Source organism: Struthio camelus, chromosome 2 (assembly GCF_040807025.1).
Source record: "Struthio camelus isolate bStrCam1 chromosome 2, bStrCam1.hap1, whole genome shotgun sequence".
NCBI lineage: Eukaryota > Metazoa > Chordata > Aves > Struthioniformes > Struthionidae > Struthio > Struthio camelus.
Window position 1 is genome coordinate 171,188,729 of NC_090943.1, and position 16,146 is coordinate 171,204,874.

The following is a 16,146-nucleotide window of genomic DNA, read 5'->3' on the forward strand; positions in this document are numbered from 1 at the left end:
ATAGTTAACAGAGGCTTGGAGCTTTAAGGAAGAAACCGTAACCCCCTTGCAGCTTGGCAGCCACCAGCGAGCGGTTGTGCCAGACCTTGGGAGTGCATTGTGCAAGGCCTGTCCCTTTTTTGTAGTTGGAGCCGGATAAAGCACATTTTCGACCCAAGAGGGAATGGTTACGTGAAACAAACTGCTAGGCATGGAAACTTTTTAATATTAACCTCCCCTAAACCCTTTTTTTTTCCCAGAGGGCAGCTCCAATCATGCCCTCAAGCAGCCCTCCTCCACGGTTCAGAGAGAAAATTCTCTGTTTCAGTTCAGGGCTGCAAATAGCAGCCTCAGCCAGAGAAAGAGGAAACCATGGGAGAAGACGGGAATCAAGCAGTGGTGGGTCACGCTCTCAGTGCTCCTGAGTAATGCAGCAGGGCAGGCAGGGCAGGCAGGGCAGGCAGTCCAGCCCAGCCCAGGGCAGCACCAAACTGATCTGGTCCTCCCTTCTTGACAGCCCAGGGAAGGCTGAGTTGCTTCATCTGGCCATACAATGGTGAGGTTAGGTAAAGGACAGGAGGGGGGACGATTGCGGGAGGCGATACCTCCTTCTACCCCAGGGAAAAAGGAGGACCTGCACGTGCTATTTTGCCTTTTCTCCTTCAGGTCTGGCTGTTGCAGGCACCCAGCTCTCTATGGGACCTTTTCCCATAGTCCATCTGGATCTGTAGCTGATCTGGCAGGCTCCAAACAATGGAATAGAGCTCCTCATGTTGATGTGGTGACAGACAATGGAGGCTCCTAAACCTCCATCTAGGAAGGACAAGGGTATCCCTGATCCCTGTGTTGCATCTGGCTGAAGTGCAACACAGTCCATGTAAGCGCCCATCTGAGCGCCACAGTCACAATGGCCACCGAGAGCCTTGCCATCAGTCACAATGGGGGAAGGGGCCTGGCTGTACACCAGCCCTTTGGGGCCACAGCCACCAGCCAACAGGGAACCAAAACCATTTTATCACATTCCCTTAGCCTACTAGGTCCCAAGAGATATTTCAGCCTCATCAGCTTGGAAGCTCCTGGGGAGACGTCAAACAGCATCATCACGCATGGGGTCAAGCAACTTGATTCACATCCCCACTAGTGTCCTAATTGAAAGGCCAGGTCCATACTAGCTCACTAAACAGGGCACAAGCTCAGCCCCAATGCCATGCATACTGTTGCACCATTAGCACAGCTTTGGATGCCCCCACCTAGCATTGTCTCAGACACGGGACTGCTCCTTGCAAGCAGTTTAGATGTGACCGCCCTGTTTTAGAGGAAAGACATCAAAGTTATGGATGTGAATCGCCTTTCTTGACTCCAGGGCCAAGGTTTATTAGTCTAGCAGTGGGATCTCGGCAACTGGGAGGAGGCATATTAGAGGTCTGTAAGGTCTGAAAGGGAGAGGACAGTGAAGAAGGAATTTGGGAGGAGGAAGAAAAGGCAGTCAATAAAATTTCTGTACCCTTCTGAGATCCTCTGGAGGAATTAGTCCTCCCCAAGGAGGACACCCCTGGCCACAACCACACCTGGGGAGAAATGACCCTCACAAGTTTATTTAAGGTGCATTTCTAAAGCAGCTCGATCTATAATCTCAAAATCTGACCTTCCCTCTCCACTGAAACTAGGAATTTCTACTTGCTCCAGGTTCAGGCCTGTTGATTCTCTTTCATATGAGCAGTCAACGTGCAAGCACTAAAATGGGGCCAGCTCCTCTACAGCATGTTCGTGCTGGTCCTAACAAGCAGGGCTCTGGTGTTTCTTTGGAAATTTTACGTTACAGTGGGCATCTGAATCGTGCCAACATGAACACTTATGAAAAGCAGGTCTAAAGCTTTGTTGCCGAAGATTTTGGCCAGCCTGCCCAGGAAGAAAAGTAGCCGATATCTCATATGTTTATTTTCACAAATGTCTTTCTGATCACTGTAGTTTTCTTTTTTTTTTTTTTAATTAAGCTTCAAAATCCTAGAGTTAGGTAGTGGTGTAGAGAGCAGAAAAGGACCTGGGTGTGCTGGGGGACAAGTTAACCATGAGCCAACAATGTGCCCCTGTGGCCAAGAAGGCCAAAGGGATCGTGGGCTGCATTAGGAAGAGTGTTGCCAGCAGGTGGAGGGAGGTGATCCTCGGCCTCTCCTCAGCCCTGCGGAGGCCTCCCCTGGAGTACTGTGTCCACTTCTGGGCTCCCCACGACAAGAGAGACATGGCGCTGCTGGAGAGAGTGCAGCGGAGGCCTACAAAGATGGTGAGGGGACTGGAGCATCTCTGCTCTGAAGAGAGGCGGAGAGAGCGGGGCCTCTTTAGCCTGCAGAAGAGAAGCCTGGCAGGCGATCTCCTCCATGTGTACAAGTATCGGAAGGGAGGGTGTCAAGAGCACGGGGCCAGACTCTTCTCCGTGGTGCCCAGCGACAGGACAAGAGGCAACGGGCACAAACGGGAACACAGGAAGCTCCATGGAGAGATGAGGAAAAGCTTCTTGACTGTGAGGGTGCCTGAGCACTGGAACAGGTTGCCCAGAGAGGTGGTGGAGTCTCCTTCGCTGGAGATAGTCAAAACCTACCTGGATGCAATCCTGGGAAACATGCTCTAGAGGACCCTGCTTGAGCAGGGGGGTTGGACTAGATGATCTCCAGAGGTCCCTTCCAACCTCAACCGTTGTGTGATTCTGTGATTCTGTGATTTGGAGATGCCACATCATCATTAAGTAAGATAAACTCCTGTACAACACAGCTGTGGTACCAGCTGGCCATATGGGAGCCTTTGCAGCCATCTACACTGACATCTAGAAAACTTTAGTGTACTTTTTCATTTTGCTTTTATAAGAAACAAAATGTCCTATACCTGCCTATTACAAAAGCTCCCTGCATGACACCCCTACACATACACCTCACCCTGAGATGTCAAGAAAACATGCATGATTTGCAGAATCTCTCTCTTTAGAAAAAAAAAAAAGCTTTGGAGTCTTGACTCGTCCAGTGCTTTCGAGCGCTGGGTATTTCAAGTTTAGGAATGATCTTCTGTGGTGAAACCTGATAGCTGAAATTTCCAGGGTTAGGGGAAGCCTCAACTGATAAGCAAAAACGTAGTTTCACTCTAAAAGCTGTGATGCGTTCCACAGCCAACCTCTCTTCTTTTCACTTTGGGAAGGTCTAGGTCTGATATTTTACAGGGAGGAGAGTGGAAAAACATGGCACATGGGTGGGAACATGAGGGTGCTCTGGTTTCTCTCCTGAGTCACTCCTGCTGACCCAACGAGGGACGGTGTCAAAACCTCAGTTGCATGGCTAGAACAGGCTTTCGGGCCAGCCCTCATTACATCTAGAAACTTGTCACACCTCAGGTAATAGCAGTGCTGAAACTTCTGCAATGGTACCTGCAAAGCCTGCCAAGGAGAGCAGAGCTGTCCCTAGGAGGAGGACTTGGCTGTGAGCCTGTGGCAGGTGGAGGAGTTGAGTATCAAGGAGAGATCTGGGCTGAAACCATCCCAGCTCGATGGGTGTGTTCGGCGAGACAGAGAAACAAACAGGAGGGTATAGCGAATGCAATTATATTCCTCATCAAGTAAGCAAAAGGGTATTTTCCCAGGAAGACTAGCCAAAAAAGTTGAGGCTGTGGGAGGGTGGGGGGGTTTGTCTGTTTTTTGTTTTACCTTGTTTTCCCAAGCACCTTTTGGAAAAGTGAGACATGGTTTCACTCGAGTGCATTTGTGTTGATGGTCAGGCAGAGGGAGGGATAGACATCAGTCTGCCTTGCAGAGCATCCCTATACATTTGCAAATAATAAACAGTGGCAAATAATCCCAGGTCGTGGCTCTTCTCACCTGCTGTCCTTGCAGCTCGTGGGGTTATCCTGAGAGCCGCTCATGTGCCATCAGGCGGCTCCATCTGCAGCTCCTCGTGGATCCAGCTCATCAGCCACACAGCACAAACACAGGCTTGAAAAGCTCAACAGGGACCGCCTGACAGGGGTGTGGGAGCCAAAAGTCACCCACACTGATCTAGAGAGCAACAAATAAAGTGGTGAAACCACCCTGCACTTGCAGATAGCCTTGCATTTGCCAAGGAAAGGATAAGATAGGAACAACTTGCCCCAATCTGACTGCACACAGAGGGTCTCCCAAAGGGCCAAGCACCACCTACCACGTTGAAATGTCAGGGAAAAAAAAGATAACTGTGCCTTGAAATGGCTTTGCAGGGCTTCACCAGCAGCAAAGACTCCCAGAGCCAGGGCGAATTTGGGCTTAAGGGAGGAGAGACATGCCCAAAGTCACTGGTGTGGGAGAGTAATGATTTTTGGTCCTCAGTCTGCAGCCGCCGGAATCGCTACTCCCGCAGCCTCCATTTTGCAACACAAATGCAGCCTTCACTGGAAGCTGCTGGAGGAGGAATCAGAGAGGGGTGGGAGCAAGAAAGCCAGATCTCCAGCAGGAAGAGGCCCTTTCCTTCCTTTCAGAAATAGGCCCAGGTAAATGCCCTCCCATTTCTGAGCTATAAACACAGCGCTTGGCACCAGGCCCCGGTTTTGCTCACAGCCTCTCTTTTCTGCCTCCCTGCATGGAGAAAAATGCACTTTCATTCAGTCTGAAAGGGATTTTGGATTAAGGAAGTGCCAACAGAAATGCCTCTGGGATGAGCTCAGCTCCAGGACACCCATTCTGCAGGCAAAAAACTCATACCCCCCTCCTGCAAGCACAGCTTTCACACAGGCTTTGAGAGGAATCTTCTCTCCTCTTCTCTGCAATGACCACAGTGCCAAGCACTGCCTTCTGGTGTCACTTTTGCACCCATAACCCAGCCATGACCTCTCCGGTGGCCCCACTCCCGCTGGGTCTTGCTTTTGGGACAGGTCCTGCCCATCTGCTTAGGGGAATGACTGCTGGAGGGTAACATCACTTTTCTTCACTTTCCCAGGCCCCAGGAGAAACACGGCTAGGAAAGGAAGGATGTAAGACACTGTCCTGAGCAAGCAATCTTTGCACATGCTGCAGACAGGCCTCTCTGCTGTCAGCAGATGTTTCTTCATAAACGACAGGCTCAAAACAGCTGAGACGTGGCCAGCAGAGCAGAGTTGAGGGATGGGTCATGTCTCCCAAAGCAGTGACTCTGACACAGACAGGAGTTGTCCCCTAAACCTCCAGTTTCGACCTATGTGAACAAATGCCCTCCCAGACCAAGCCTGTGGATAGCCCAGGCCAGTGACTCTTCCCAATGGGCCATCTGGATGTGGCTGACTTGTTTTGGGGAAGAAAAGGGGTTAGTCATCTGGGCACAAGCATGCCATACGCCGTGGCCTCAGGGCCAGAGAATTGACCCTTTCCTGTGTTATTTACTACTCTGGAGGGAGCTAGACTGTATCCCTCCAGCTTTTAGCCTCAGGAGTTGGTTGCATCCGTTTGCTTCTTAGCATTCCTGACTGTGCTCGGGACATGATATTTAAGGCAGGAAGTCTGAAGTGGGAGGTGAGATTATCTGTGGGTAAGGTGCTGTGACAGCATCCTTCCTGCCCCCCAAAAAAGGAAAGAATAACACAGCCAGGACCTTTCCAAAGAGGCCTGGGAGATGCTGTGCACCTCCTGCGCTGGTTTCCATGGAAGTGGGACAGCATCTCGGGCAGGATTGGGGGCCTGCCTCTGTTTCTGCCACTCCCATCCACACTGGCTTGGCAACAGCAGGTATTTTAGGAAATAAAATGAGGTCAGGCCTAGCAGCTTGTCAAGCTCTGCTTCCCCTGAATTCTTCAGCCCTACAGCAAGCAGTGCAACCTTGGTGGGAGTATCTGCCTCCAGGCACCAGCCTCATCCACCCCAGCAGCACAGCAAGGTCTTCACGCCCAGGGAAAGCTTAACCCAGCTCTGAGCATGGGAAACGGAGGCATAAAGCAGCCTGGAGTGGTTTCACTGCTGTGGGTGGGTGATATAATACCGCTCTTCCTTCTTATCACCACCAACATGTGTCTGGATGGTGAGCAGATAAGACGCTCTCTCAACTTTTGCAGGGCTGGGGACCTGCCCAGGTCTCCCTGCTCTCCTCTCTGCAGTAGCACAGGCTGAGGCACTGAGGCAGCACCCATGGCTGTGCTTGTCACCCCCACCAGCAAGGGTGCGAGGGGAGGGGAGAGAAAGGTCAGCAGCAGCATGCAATGCTCCCATTGCCTTTCACAGACTTTCCAAGGACGTGGGACTCTGCATGCCATCCTGGAGTTGGGCTAATCCCTGGGATAAAGTTCTGATCCAGGAAGCAGGACATGCTCTGTACTTCTCTTTGTCTTTATGCCAGGGGTTAATTGCTATGCGCAGGGGTCCCAGCTCAAAACCAGAGAGTACAGTGACAATCCATACGACCAGTATATAGGTCACTATACCATCGTGCAATGGAGCCTACATTCCCAGGAAGACCGGTGCGCAGGCAACTTTGCATCTCTGCCTCAGCAGCAGGACTCAGGGGCTCAGTGTTCCTTGGCAGGAAAGCGTATCCTCTCTTTGTGCTGCCAACAGCATTCACGTCCAAAATGCAGCAAGCCAAAGGGTGCCTGGACCTGTTCAACATACCTGCATAGGCCCAGCCTATAGCTCTGACCATGAGGGATGTGTCTCTGCTGACAACAAATTTGGCAATAGTCAAGCAACCGATAAATGAGCAATGCCCGCACCCTTGCTCTCACCTCTGTATCTACATCCATCCCTTGTAAAAGCTCAGATATGATGGGGAAGGAGAGAGAAGTTGTCTTTTTGTGCTTTTTGTATGCACAGCTCCTCACAGAGTTAGTCGCAGAAGCTCCTCAGCACCACAGTGAGACAAAGAACAGCATTTCTGGAGGAGTGAATGACGTGGGAGTAGCCCCGGTTTTGCCTTGACAGGTTTCCGCATTGCATTGCATTGCAGAGAGGATGAGTGTTCATACCAGTTACAGCAGAATAGCACTGCAGGGGCCAGCAAGAGGCAAGCTCTGAGTCCAGAGGCAGGCACACGAGCTTTGCTCTGCGCTTGGGTGGGCAGGCTGGCCCTTGTTGGTCCTGGTGTAAAGCCACCCCTAGATCACCTGGGTGAAGCATCACGGAGATACTGAGCGCTGAGATCTGAAGAGCTCCCAGATCAACCAAGAGGAGAATCCATATATTGTTTCCATCTTAAGTGCATGAATCAGAGACATTGATTGACTTTCCCAAGGTCAGACACAGTGAAGTGGCAGTAGAGCTGGATTTGAGGCCTCACCTAACCCCTCCTCTCTCCAAAGACCTTCGTGCATACCTTCCTCTCTCTGGTTTCGTGCAATTGTTGAAGACATCAGATGGTGGGCAAAAGGGAGAACAGCATGGCTAGCAACCCCTAGGTGAGAAGAAAAAGGGGGAAGTGCTACTATTTGCTTGCATGGTGGGTTGCAGGTGCCTGGCTTGTGGCCATGGTCATTTATGGGAGGAAGAATGGAAGGAGTTAGTGGAGTTTAGTATTAGAGGGGAGGAAAGATGTTTAAGGAGGCGCTACAAAGATGGAATGAGTAGGAAAGTCAGAAAAAGAGAATAGAGTCACCCATAACAAGACAGAGAGTTGCAGGTTGATGCTTTCTTTACTCCCCAGGCTAGGGGACCTCACAGGTGCCAAGAACATAAGGGATCCCTACACGCTGCTCAGAACCAGGCCAATGTCACCCAGCAATTTAGGTGACTCCCAAGAGGAGTCCCATGGGTGACACCCATGGAGGAGCATGGGATGGAGAGCTACACCCCACTTCCAAGCAGCCCATGGTCACAGGTTCCCTGTTGAAACTTTACATGGGTTGGTACCAGCTTTAGGTACCAAATATGGATATGTCCCCCACTATGGCACAGACACACCAGTAGCTGATATTAAATCAACAAGATATAGCCTGTGCAGCCAAACTGAGGCACATCCCTGGCTGCCAAAGGCGTGGGAGGGAACAGACCCTGAATGCCGGCCAGGGCCTGCTGTCACTGAGCAGAGCTCTGCGTGTTTGGCATTAGCAGCATGGCATTTTGCTGCTAGTCCTTGCTGGTGTCCTACATCTGGTCCTTCCCCGAGCCACTCTGGTCAGAGCCGTTGCATTCCCTGCAAGGCTACTGGTTTTCCTCTGAAAATTGCTCCAGGAGCACGGTGTTTCTGCAGGCAGCCAACATCTGCTGGGGAGTCCAGTGCTGCACAGAGGCACCAGCTCCCTCTCGTGGACTTAGTCCAGCTCTCTGCTCTGGAAATGGTCCAGAATTTCCCGGGAAAGTGTTTCCCCCCCCCCCCCCATAAATTAGAACATTCATAAATGTGCCAGACATGGAAGCTTTGCGGGAACATGCCAACTTCCATCATGGTTCCTTCTGATAATCACAAGGAGGGTTTTGGAAGTATCAGAACCTCTTTTTAGACAGTTTTGCCACCACATTTTTTTGTCACTGAGGCTGGGACTCAAAGCAACTTGTTTAGGCATGTAAAAATTAGTTCTCTCTGCTCTGGTTACCTTGGGCCTCTGGAGAGAGTCAAGTGTTTCCACTAGGTCCCTCAGTCTTTGATGCCTGCTCTGGTATGGGGTGAATCACCCTGGAAGTGCCCAGCTCTCCGTTAACTTAAGAAGAGACAAAAGAGGCTGATTGATAGAAATTGAGATCCAACACTTAGATGTGTCAATTAAGGCCATGGCGTGAGGTCCAGAAGGCCACTTCCTAAAGTTTGACACCAAGTATATTTCATTCAGTCAAAAGTTCTTGGGTCCCCTTCCCTCCCCACTTTGCATGGCCCACGACCAGTTTAGCTCCAAAGTGAGACTGGCTTTGCCTAACTCATCCCTCATGGACATCCATGTCCGGCATGGCTTTACCACCCTCTGCAATCACCTCCAGAGCAGCCCTACTTGCTACTGCTTTTTCATCTTTCTCTCCCTCCCTGCATCTTGAGGGCAGGACCTCTCATCCCACCCTCAGTGGATAAAGGAAAGAAAATATTCCTACCCTCTTTGGAGCAGCCTTTTGAAATGTTAGAAAACAGACCATGTCTCCTCGAATCTGTGCTTTCCAGATTCAGTGCCCTCACGTTCTTCCAGAGTTTGGTCATTGCTCTGCTCTGTATCAGCTGTCCCCTGCATGGTCTACCCCAGCCCCTCTGGGACCTGTGTCTAGGGTACGGCTGCTCATCCTTTGCAAGGCTTGACAGCTCCAATCTGCTTCCAGCTGCCCTCCCAGCGCTTTTCCAGCCTTGCCCACACACACAGCTTGACGCAGCACTGAATTTGTCGCGTGAGTTTGGCTGTTCAAGATTGTAAGCTGGTAGCTGATAATGGGGGATAGGGTTGAGAGCTGCACACAACCAGTTCAACTGTCCTACAGCCAGGAGCCACATGACAACTCCTCCTTACACCCTTTTGACTAGTCCCTTGGTTTTTGATCTGCTACTAACTATCTGTAATCAGGCATTTACTATGCCATTTCTCGTCAGTTCATTGCTTCATCCCTACAAAGCACGCCAGTTCCAGCCATGGAAAATACTCTGTGTTTGCTTTGTGCTGCCTGCAAGTGCCATTCCTGGACACGTCTTCCCTCATGAACATTTCCCCTGTGACAGCACCCACACATGGGCTCTGTTAGCCCTTCGGGGGACGGCAGCCCTGCCTTGCGCTGGGAGGTAAAGGGCTCCTTCACATCTCCTGCGGGCTCTGCTGCTATTAAGGCATCCCAGGATGATGTCCAGGTTTTGTTCCTTTGGAGATGGCATCATTCCTCCTTTGCAGCCATCCGATGGCTCACCTGGGGTTGTCATCCTCAGCATCGAAACGATCCCATTATGTCAAAGGACAGCCAGCTGTCATTTACCCGGAGGAACACCACATCTTTCAGTGATGCACCACAGGCACAGATGTAAGTCTCAGAATGACAGGTCCTAGCCCTCCCCTCACCATCACGCCTCTGAACAGGGTCAGCAAAGCTCGGTGCAGGCTGCAGTGACAGCAACAGCTAGGTCTTTTTCATCCAATGCACAGCCCCTTTCTGCCCAAGGTATTCCATCTCTTTGTGACCCTGATGAACTCAAATTCCTGGTCAAAATCAGTGGTTAGGAATTACATTCACCTCTTCTTTCTCCTTGCACATCTCAGACATCTTAGAGAGGAGAAATTACTGCTAGACCTGCCCCAGGAGCTCTGCACCCCCAGCTCTGCTACCACAGGAGTCCTAAAGAGGCCAACTAGAGCCAGATTTTGTTGCCTTCAAGCTGCAGGACCATTTGGGGAAGAGAAGGAACCCTTCCCTCTTTAATTATGCCCAGGAGAGTTTATTTTCCGTTATTAGCTGTGAGATACAAGAAAGCTTTTCTGCAGCACGGGCAGACCAAACCAAACCCAAACAGTCCATTTTACTTTAAAGGGGTAAAAAATACTTAACAATGTTTTCCTGCAAGCTGGACGTGGGGCGGGGGGAGGAGCGCTCTGTCTCTGCTACTGCAGGATGTTTAAATCTGATGTAATGAAATATTAATTATTAGAGTCTATCCAACTGGGATTCCACAGAGCTTTCAGAGCGCTGAATAATTCCAGCACACAGAAAAAAACACACAACTCCTTTTTAGGTAAAAATATTGTATGAGGAGTAAATTAGAGCTTTGGGGTATTAGGGTCAAGGGAGATCTGATTGCTTCGGGGGGAAAAGAGCAGATTCCTAAGTAGCGTGTGGAAGAGATCGCAGTTTAGTGAAGAGGTAAAGGGAGGTGGTTCCACCCAGTGTGGCTTCTTCAGCGTGAAGATCGGCCCTCACCGCATGGTGATACTGTGAGAAGGAGCGGGGTAAAAGGCCACTGGAAGGAAAGTAGAAGTCGATTAATAAAACAGAGCCTACATCTCTGAAGTTTCCCATTATGCAGCACTTCAGAAAGAAGCATTCATCCTCAACAGCTGTGGGCACCACTCCAAAGGAGAAGGGCTGCACACGGCTCAAAGCCCCTTTTGTCTGCCTTGTTTACCAGGGCCCTGGCCTGGTTCAAAGCGCCGCACAACACCAAGCGTCATCCCTTGGCTGAGGAACGTTTTGACCTTTTTGCAAGCCCCAGGGGCCAATTTTGAACAAGGTCCCAAAACAAAGTGAGGAGCCTGGGAAAAACGATGTGCTTCTGCATTTAGCAGTTGGCGTTTAGTGCCGTGCTGTGTGGCCGCTCTCAGAGTGACGTGACCAGGGGCTCAGCTCTCCTGCATTGCGTTTGTCTTTGCAACGGGCCATGCAACCATTGCGGGCTGCAGATCTGCCCGATTTCATTGGCACGGCAATGCCAGAGGGGCGGGAGATATATAAGGGCAGGTAAAGCTGCAGGTGAGGGTGGGGGTGCCATTGTGGTCTCTCCCAGCAGTACCTGCTGGGTCACTCGCCACCCAGCCGGGGCTCATTCCTGTGGGAAAGGAGCAGGCACCATCAGCACATCTGGTGTCACTGCCGTTCGTGAAATGCACGGCAGAGCTGGCCCCCCAAGAGCACTCCTGGCAGCTTGGAAAAGCTGATGCACGGGTTTGGTAGCCAAGCCACAACCCCAGCTCAGATAAAAGCTCCTCCACCCTCTCATTCGATCCAAGCCGAAACATTTCCATTCTCTTGCCAAAGCAAAATCCCTCCAAAAGGTGATGTTTGGGAGGGTGAAGAGGCATTCAGCAGCACATCTGATAATGAAAAATCTCTGAGCCAGCTCTGCTTTCTTTCATTTTTTAGTTTCCTTTTACCTTCATTTATCTGCAACCTCTGGAAACAACTACATGAAATATTTGGCTTCTGTGGAATCTGTATTCTTCTCTTTTCACTGTCCCTCACCAGCTCAACCCAAATGTTGCAAAAACTTTTCATTACTCTGAAGTTGCTTTTAGGGGTGCCTGAGGGATGGATAAATGAGTGATTCTCTGGAAGAAACGTTGCCAGGTAGTAGGTTCCAGGGCAGTGCAAACCCTAGGTCAGGTCACTTAGCTCAAACAGCATCCATTAATGATCAAGGAAAGACAAAAAAAAGGGGGCAAAGGGGGGGATAACAAAGGATAGCTCTTGCAAATGCAAATAGACTTGGGGACAATGACTGCAGAGAGAAATACAGGCAGATAGGTATCATTTCTATAACATGTCACCGCAGGCAGAGTCAAGAGGAAGAGGCATGTGGTTGACATATCTGACTGCTAATGGGGTGTTGGCACAGAGGAATGTCGTTGTCCCCAAGTTGGTGGTGATGGGAGGCAGGAGTGGAGAGGCTAGATGGAGGGGGGCGAGAGATGCAAGGGAAGAGTGCTGCAGATAGTGCCCATCACAAGTTCAGCGTTTTATACTCAGGACTGGCTTTTACCTTCACTGGCGACAGCCTCATGAATTTGCATGATTTTCGTTCTGAGTCGGTGCAGAGGGACTCTTATCTCTTCCCCCTGAGCCTGGGCAGCTGCTGCAATGTTGAGACCTGCTAGCTGTATGGCTCCCAGCTGCCCCACGTCTCCATGCAGGTCTCCTTGCTCCAAGCCCCTCCCACCTTCCCTGCCAGCCCTTCAAGGCCTCACAGTGCTCTTCCAGCAAAACTCCCAAGCTGGGGACACTGAGTGGATGGACCTGATTTCCTCCTGCTCCTGAGGGAAAATTTGCATCTCTTACAGCCTGCCAGCAACAGGAATTGTCTCTAGGAAAGGAACTTCATCTTCTGGGGATTTACCATTCTCTTAGGGAAAGCCTAGTCTTACAGTACAGCTAAGGGAAGAGGCAAGATTACAGGAGAAACCTCTCTAGAAATCTCTGTGACATATAGAAGCAATATTTGCGTCTTCTGGGCTGCAGAGGACATAGCAAGGGAGCGTTTCCTTCAAGCTGCAAAGGACGGCAGAGCTCAAGCATGAAAAGCAAGTGAGAAGCTGCTTCCTCACAGGTTGGGAGGCAACACAGGGCAGGAGGTGGTGACCATAGCACTTTATCTACTCTGCAGTGCGCTCGGTGTCCGTACCCTCCTGAAAGAATTTGGCTGTGCTCTTCAGGCCTTCAGGATCCACTATGTCCCACCACCTCTGAGCAGCTGAAGAAGGACATTGGCAAAGGATCTCCCACCACCTCACTGCCGAGCCAGCTTTGGTCCTGGGCATGCACTCAGGTTGCATAAGAAGGTCTGGCAGCAAGAAGAGGTGTAGGAGGCCAGGCCCAGGCTGAAGTTGTGGTGTGGGCAGGTCTCGGAGCACTTCTTGGTGATCCTCTTCCACAAAGTCAAAAATCCTTGCCAAAAAAGGAGAAGGGAGAGAACAGTGTTAGTGCGAAGGGTTTGCCTTGTGCTCCTAGATCTCATACAGGAGGGAGATGGGCTGATGGGTCTCGCTGTCCCTCCCAGAGCCCCGAGGAACAGCATAGCCAATGAGCCCCAGCCCATTCGCAGCATGTTCCAGTAATTACTGGTGACCAGCTTCACCATGAATACCCCTGCCATTCAATATCCCTGCCAGGCATCCAGGACCTCCCAGGATGGCCGCTCACACTGAGGCTTTCTTAGGCATGCCATGGCATCTTCCAAGCAGCATTCGTACCTACATTAAAAGCACATCTCCAGGCTTCTCTATGAAAAGCAAGTAGCTTTATTCCCTTCTGTTTCCCTCTAGACCTTCTCATCCATCCCAGGTATCTGATTCTTTTCATGTCCCTGGCTGACCAAGGTCCCAGTTTCTTTATCCTTCCTCTGATCTCTCAGTGTCCCCTATCTTTTCCTCACAGGCATAAAGCAAAGGCTAAAGCAGAAGCTCTTGATGCGTGTTTGGGGTGGTGGATTTCAAACCCTGCAAACTTCAGCACTGCCAATTCAGGCTAGTAAGGATTTCACCTCCTAAACATGCTTCCCCCATGACTCCTTGTCCCATCCAGCCACAAAAATCAACCAAAAAAAATCCATGCACAACCCCTACTTCACATTCCTGAGCCGCTATCAGAGGATACCAGCACATACCGATGCCTACAGAGGCAACATTCGTCACACAGTACTCATCCTTGTCTGAGCACTTCACAGCCTTCAGACAGCTCCAGTTGCTTCGTTCCCACTCGCAGGTGTAGCACCACAAGGCTTTTGCTGCGGAGGAAAACACAGGATATGGAAGATGGAGACATTCCAGGTAGCAAAATTCACAATCTTTCTTCTCATTGACTTTTAAGTGTAGTAGATGTGGATCAGCTGAACATGATGGAGATGCAAGATCCAGTCCTAACCCGCTCTGCTCTCCGCACACCTGCACGCTTACACGCAGCCTGTGCACAGGCATGCACACCTGTGCATACACATGCAGATGTGGCAACTCTCCCCCTCCTGCCCTGCACTCAAAATAAAACATGATGACCCAAGGGCACAGGGTTTGGTATGATGCTGGCAGCAGGGAAGGGCAGGGTTTGCTATAGAAGTCTGGGTTCACCCTCTCTGGCTTCAGGCATTTGCTCAAAGCGCAGTTGTCTAAGGTTTTCTCTACAGTCAACAGGGATAGATAAAGAAAACCATCTACTGGAAACACTGTAAATTAAACTATAGCCTAATTGGGCAGTAAGCACTGACAGTCAAATATGGTTAATTGGGACCTCCACAGCTGACCTAAAGTCTAGAGAAGTCAGTCTCCCAGGCCTGTCTCTTTGGGTGAGACGTCAGGGCCCTCAAACATATGTCCATAACCTGGGTTAAAACACTGGTGAGGAGAAGAGCTTTTAACTCTTAGCTGTGTGATTTCAGTCCTAAGTTTTGTGGAGACTAACAGTTTGTTTTTACTGCCTAGGTTATCTAACCCAGGTTAATGTGCTCTTGGTTTTGGCACTGAAGACAGTCTCGCTGTCCCTCAGGCCTTGTTAATACTTGGAAATTTATCAGGATCGCTATTCTGGAAAGTGAACAAAGCTAAACAGCAGAAAGGTATTCTTAGGCTACAATGGGATAGAAATAACTATTCCAGGAAATTATTTTTTTTGCACTAGCTAACATGGCAAATTTCCAAATGCAGGCAAAACCTGTTCCTCTTTAGAAAGTGAGGATAACATTTATTCTCTCTAGCTCCTTATCTAGCTTGTCTGCGGCAGCTATAAGATCATAGACTTTTGCAGGGCTCTGATTTAATTGCAGTCTCTCTGTGAAATATAATACACCATCTATAGTACAAATAACATGCAAATATATACCCCACCCTGTATCCCAGCACAAGGCTGCTTAAACAGATAGCCTGCACCCAACCTCCCCCTGATTGCCCAGCTTGGCACAGGAATCATTGAAATCACCAAGCTGGTTTAGGCCTCCCAAGTGGGTCAAAATCTAGGGCATTCACCAAACAGCTGCGCATGGGTGTTTTCCAAGGCCAGATGTTGTAGCTCTGGTCCTGCCCAGCTGATGCTGGTGGAAAAGGTGTCACCGACTTCAGCAAGAGCCAGGCACACAGAGTTGTTGACACACCGGGCTACAGTAGATTGAAGCACTTCTTCATAAGAGTTTTAGAAATAACTGCAGCCTTGCCTCAACTGAACAGACAAACCCACTAGAAAGTCTCTTAGCAAAGATAGAGAGGCAGCAATAGCTCCCTCTTTTCTGCTGCGCTTTCATATAAATGCAGTTGCACATGAGTTTATACGGAAATTTCCCCTGCAAAAAAAAAACCTTCACCCACCAAGACTGAGCTCACACATGGGAAACCCAAGAAGGAGCACTGTGTCCTGCAGCAGCACTACTGCAAGCGCTCAGGTGCCTCTTCCACACTTGCCTTTCTTTGCATTGCTACAATGCCTCCTTGATTCTCCAGCACACAGCTATTCCCTGGCTAGCAGAGAGCCTATGATGCCTCACCTTGCTCCGCACATAGGACCAAAGCCAGCAGGACAACGAGGGAGGCCTTCATCTTCTCTCAATGGTCTCAGCAGCCCAGGAAAAGCACCCTCACCTGAGGACAGGATATATATCTTCTCCGCGTTTGGACCAAGTGATTATGAAGGCAACAATTTTGAAAGAGTGGGCTGTCCATGGGCTGTGATTATGCATTATTTGACAGGAAAGGAATGCATGTGGGTTGTTTTCTCACCTCGGTGTTGCCTTCAGGCTGGTCTGATGGGTCAAGAGAAGAGTGAAAGCACTAAGGCAATTCATTCCATTTATTGCTTTTAATACAGTAATCTTTCTATGGTCAGGCTAGCAGTATTAC

At 50.0% G+C, this 16,146-nt stretch overlaps 1 protein-coding gene across 2 annotated transcripts; it reads right to left on the minus strand.

Annotated features, from left to right (window-relative positions):
- Positions 1–10,291: 10,291 nt before the first annotated feature.
- On the minus strand, positions 10,292–15,929 carry LOC104153192 (lymphocyte antigen 6E). 2 transcript variants are annotated; one of them, XR_011139368.1, is made up of 4 exons: positions 15,795–15,929; positions 13,935–14,054; positions 12,954–13,216; positions 10,292–10,799 (listed from the first exon to the last, which is right to left on the minus strand). XR_011139368.1 is itself a non-coding variant. In XM_068933511.1 (3 exons), the coding sequence occupies exons 1-3, from the start codon at positions 15,844–15,846 to the stop codon at positions 13,059–13,061; spliced, it is 330 nt and encodes a 109-aa protein (XP_068789612.1). In that variant the 5' UTR covers positions 15,847–15,929; the 3' UTR covers positions 11,909–13,058. The 2 variants fall into 2 exon arrangements, 1 of the variants encoding a protein (XP_068789612.1); XM_068933511.1 differs by lacking the exon at positions 10,292–10,799 and having other exon boundaries at positions 11,909–13,216.
- Between the last annotated feature and the right edge of the window lie 217 nt (positions 15,930–16,146).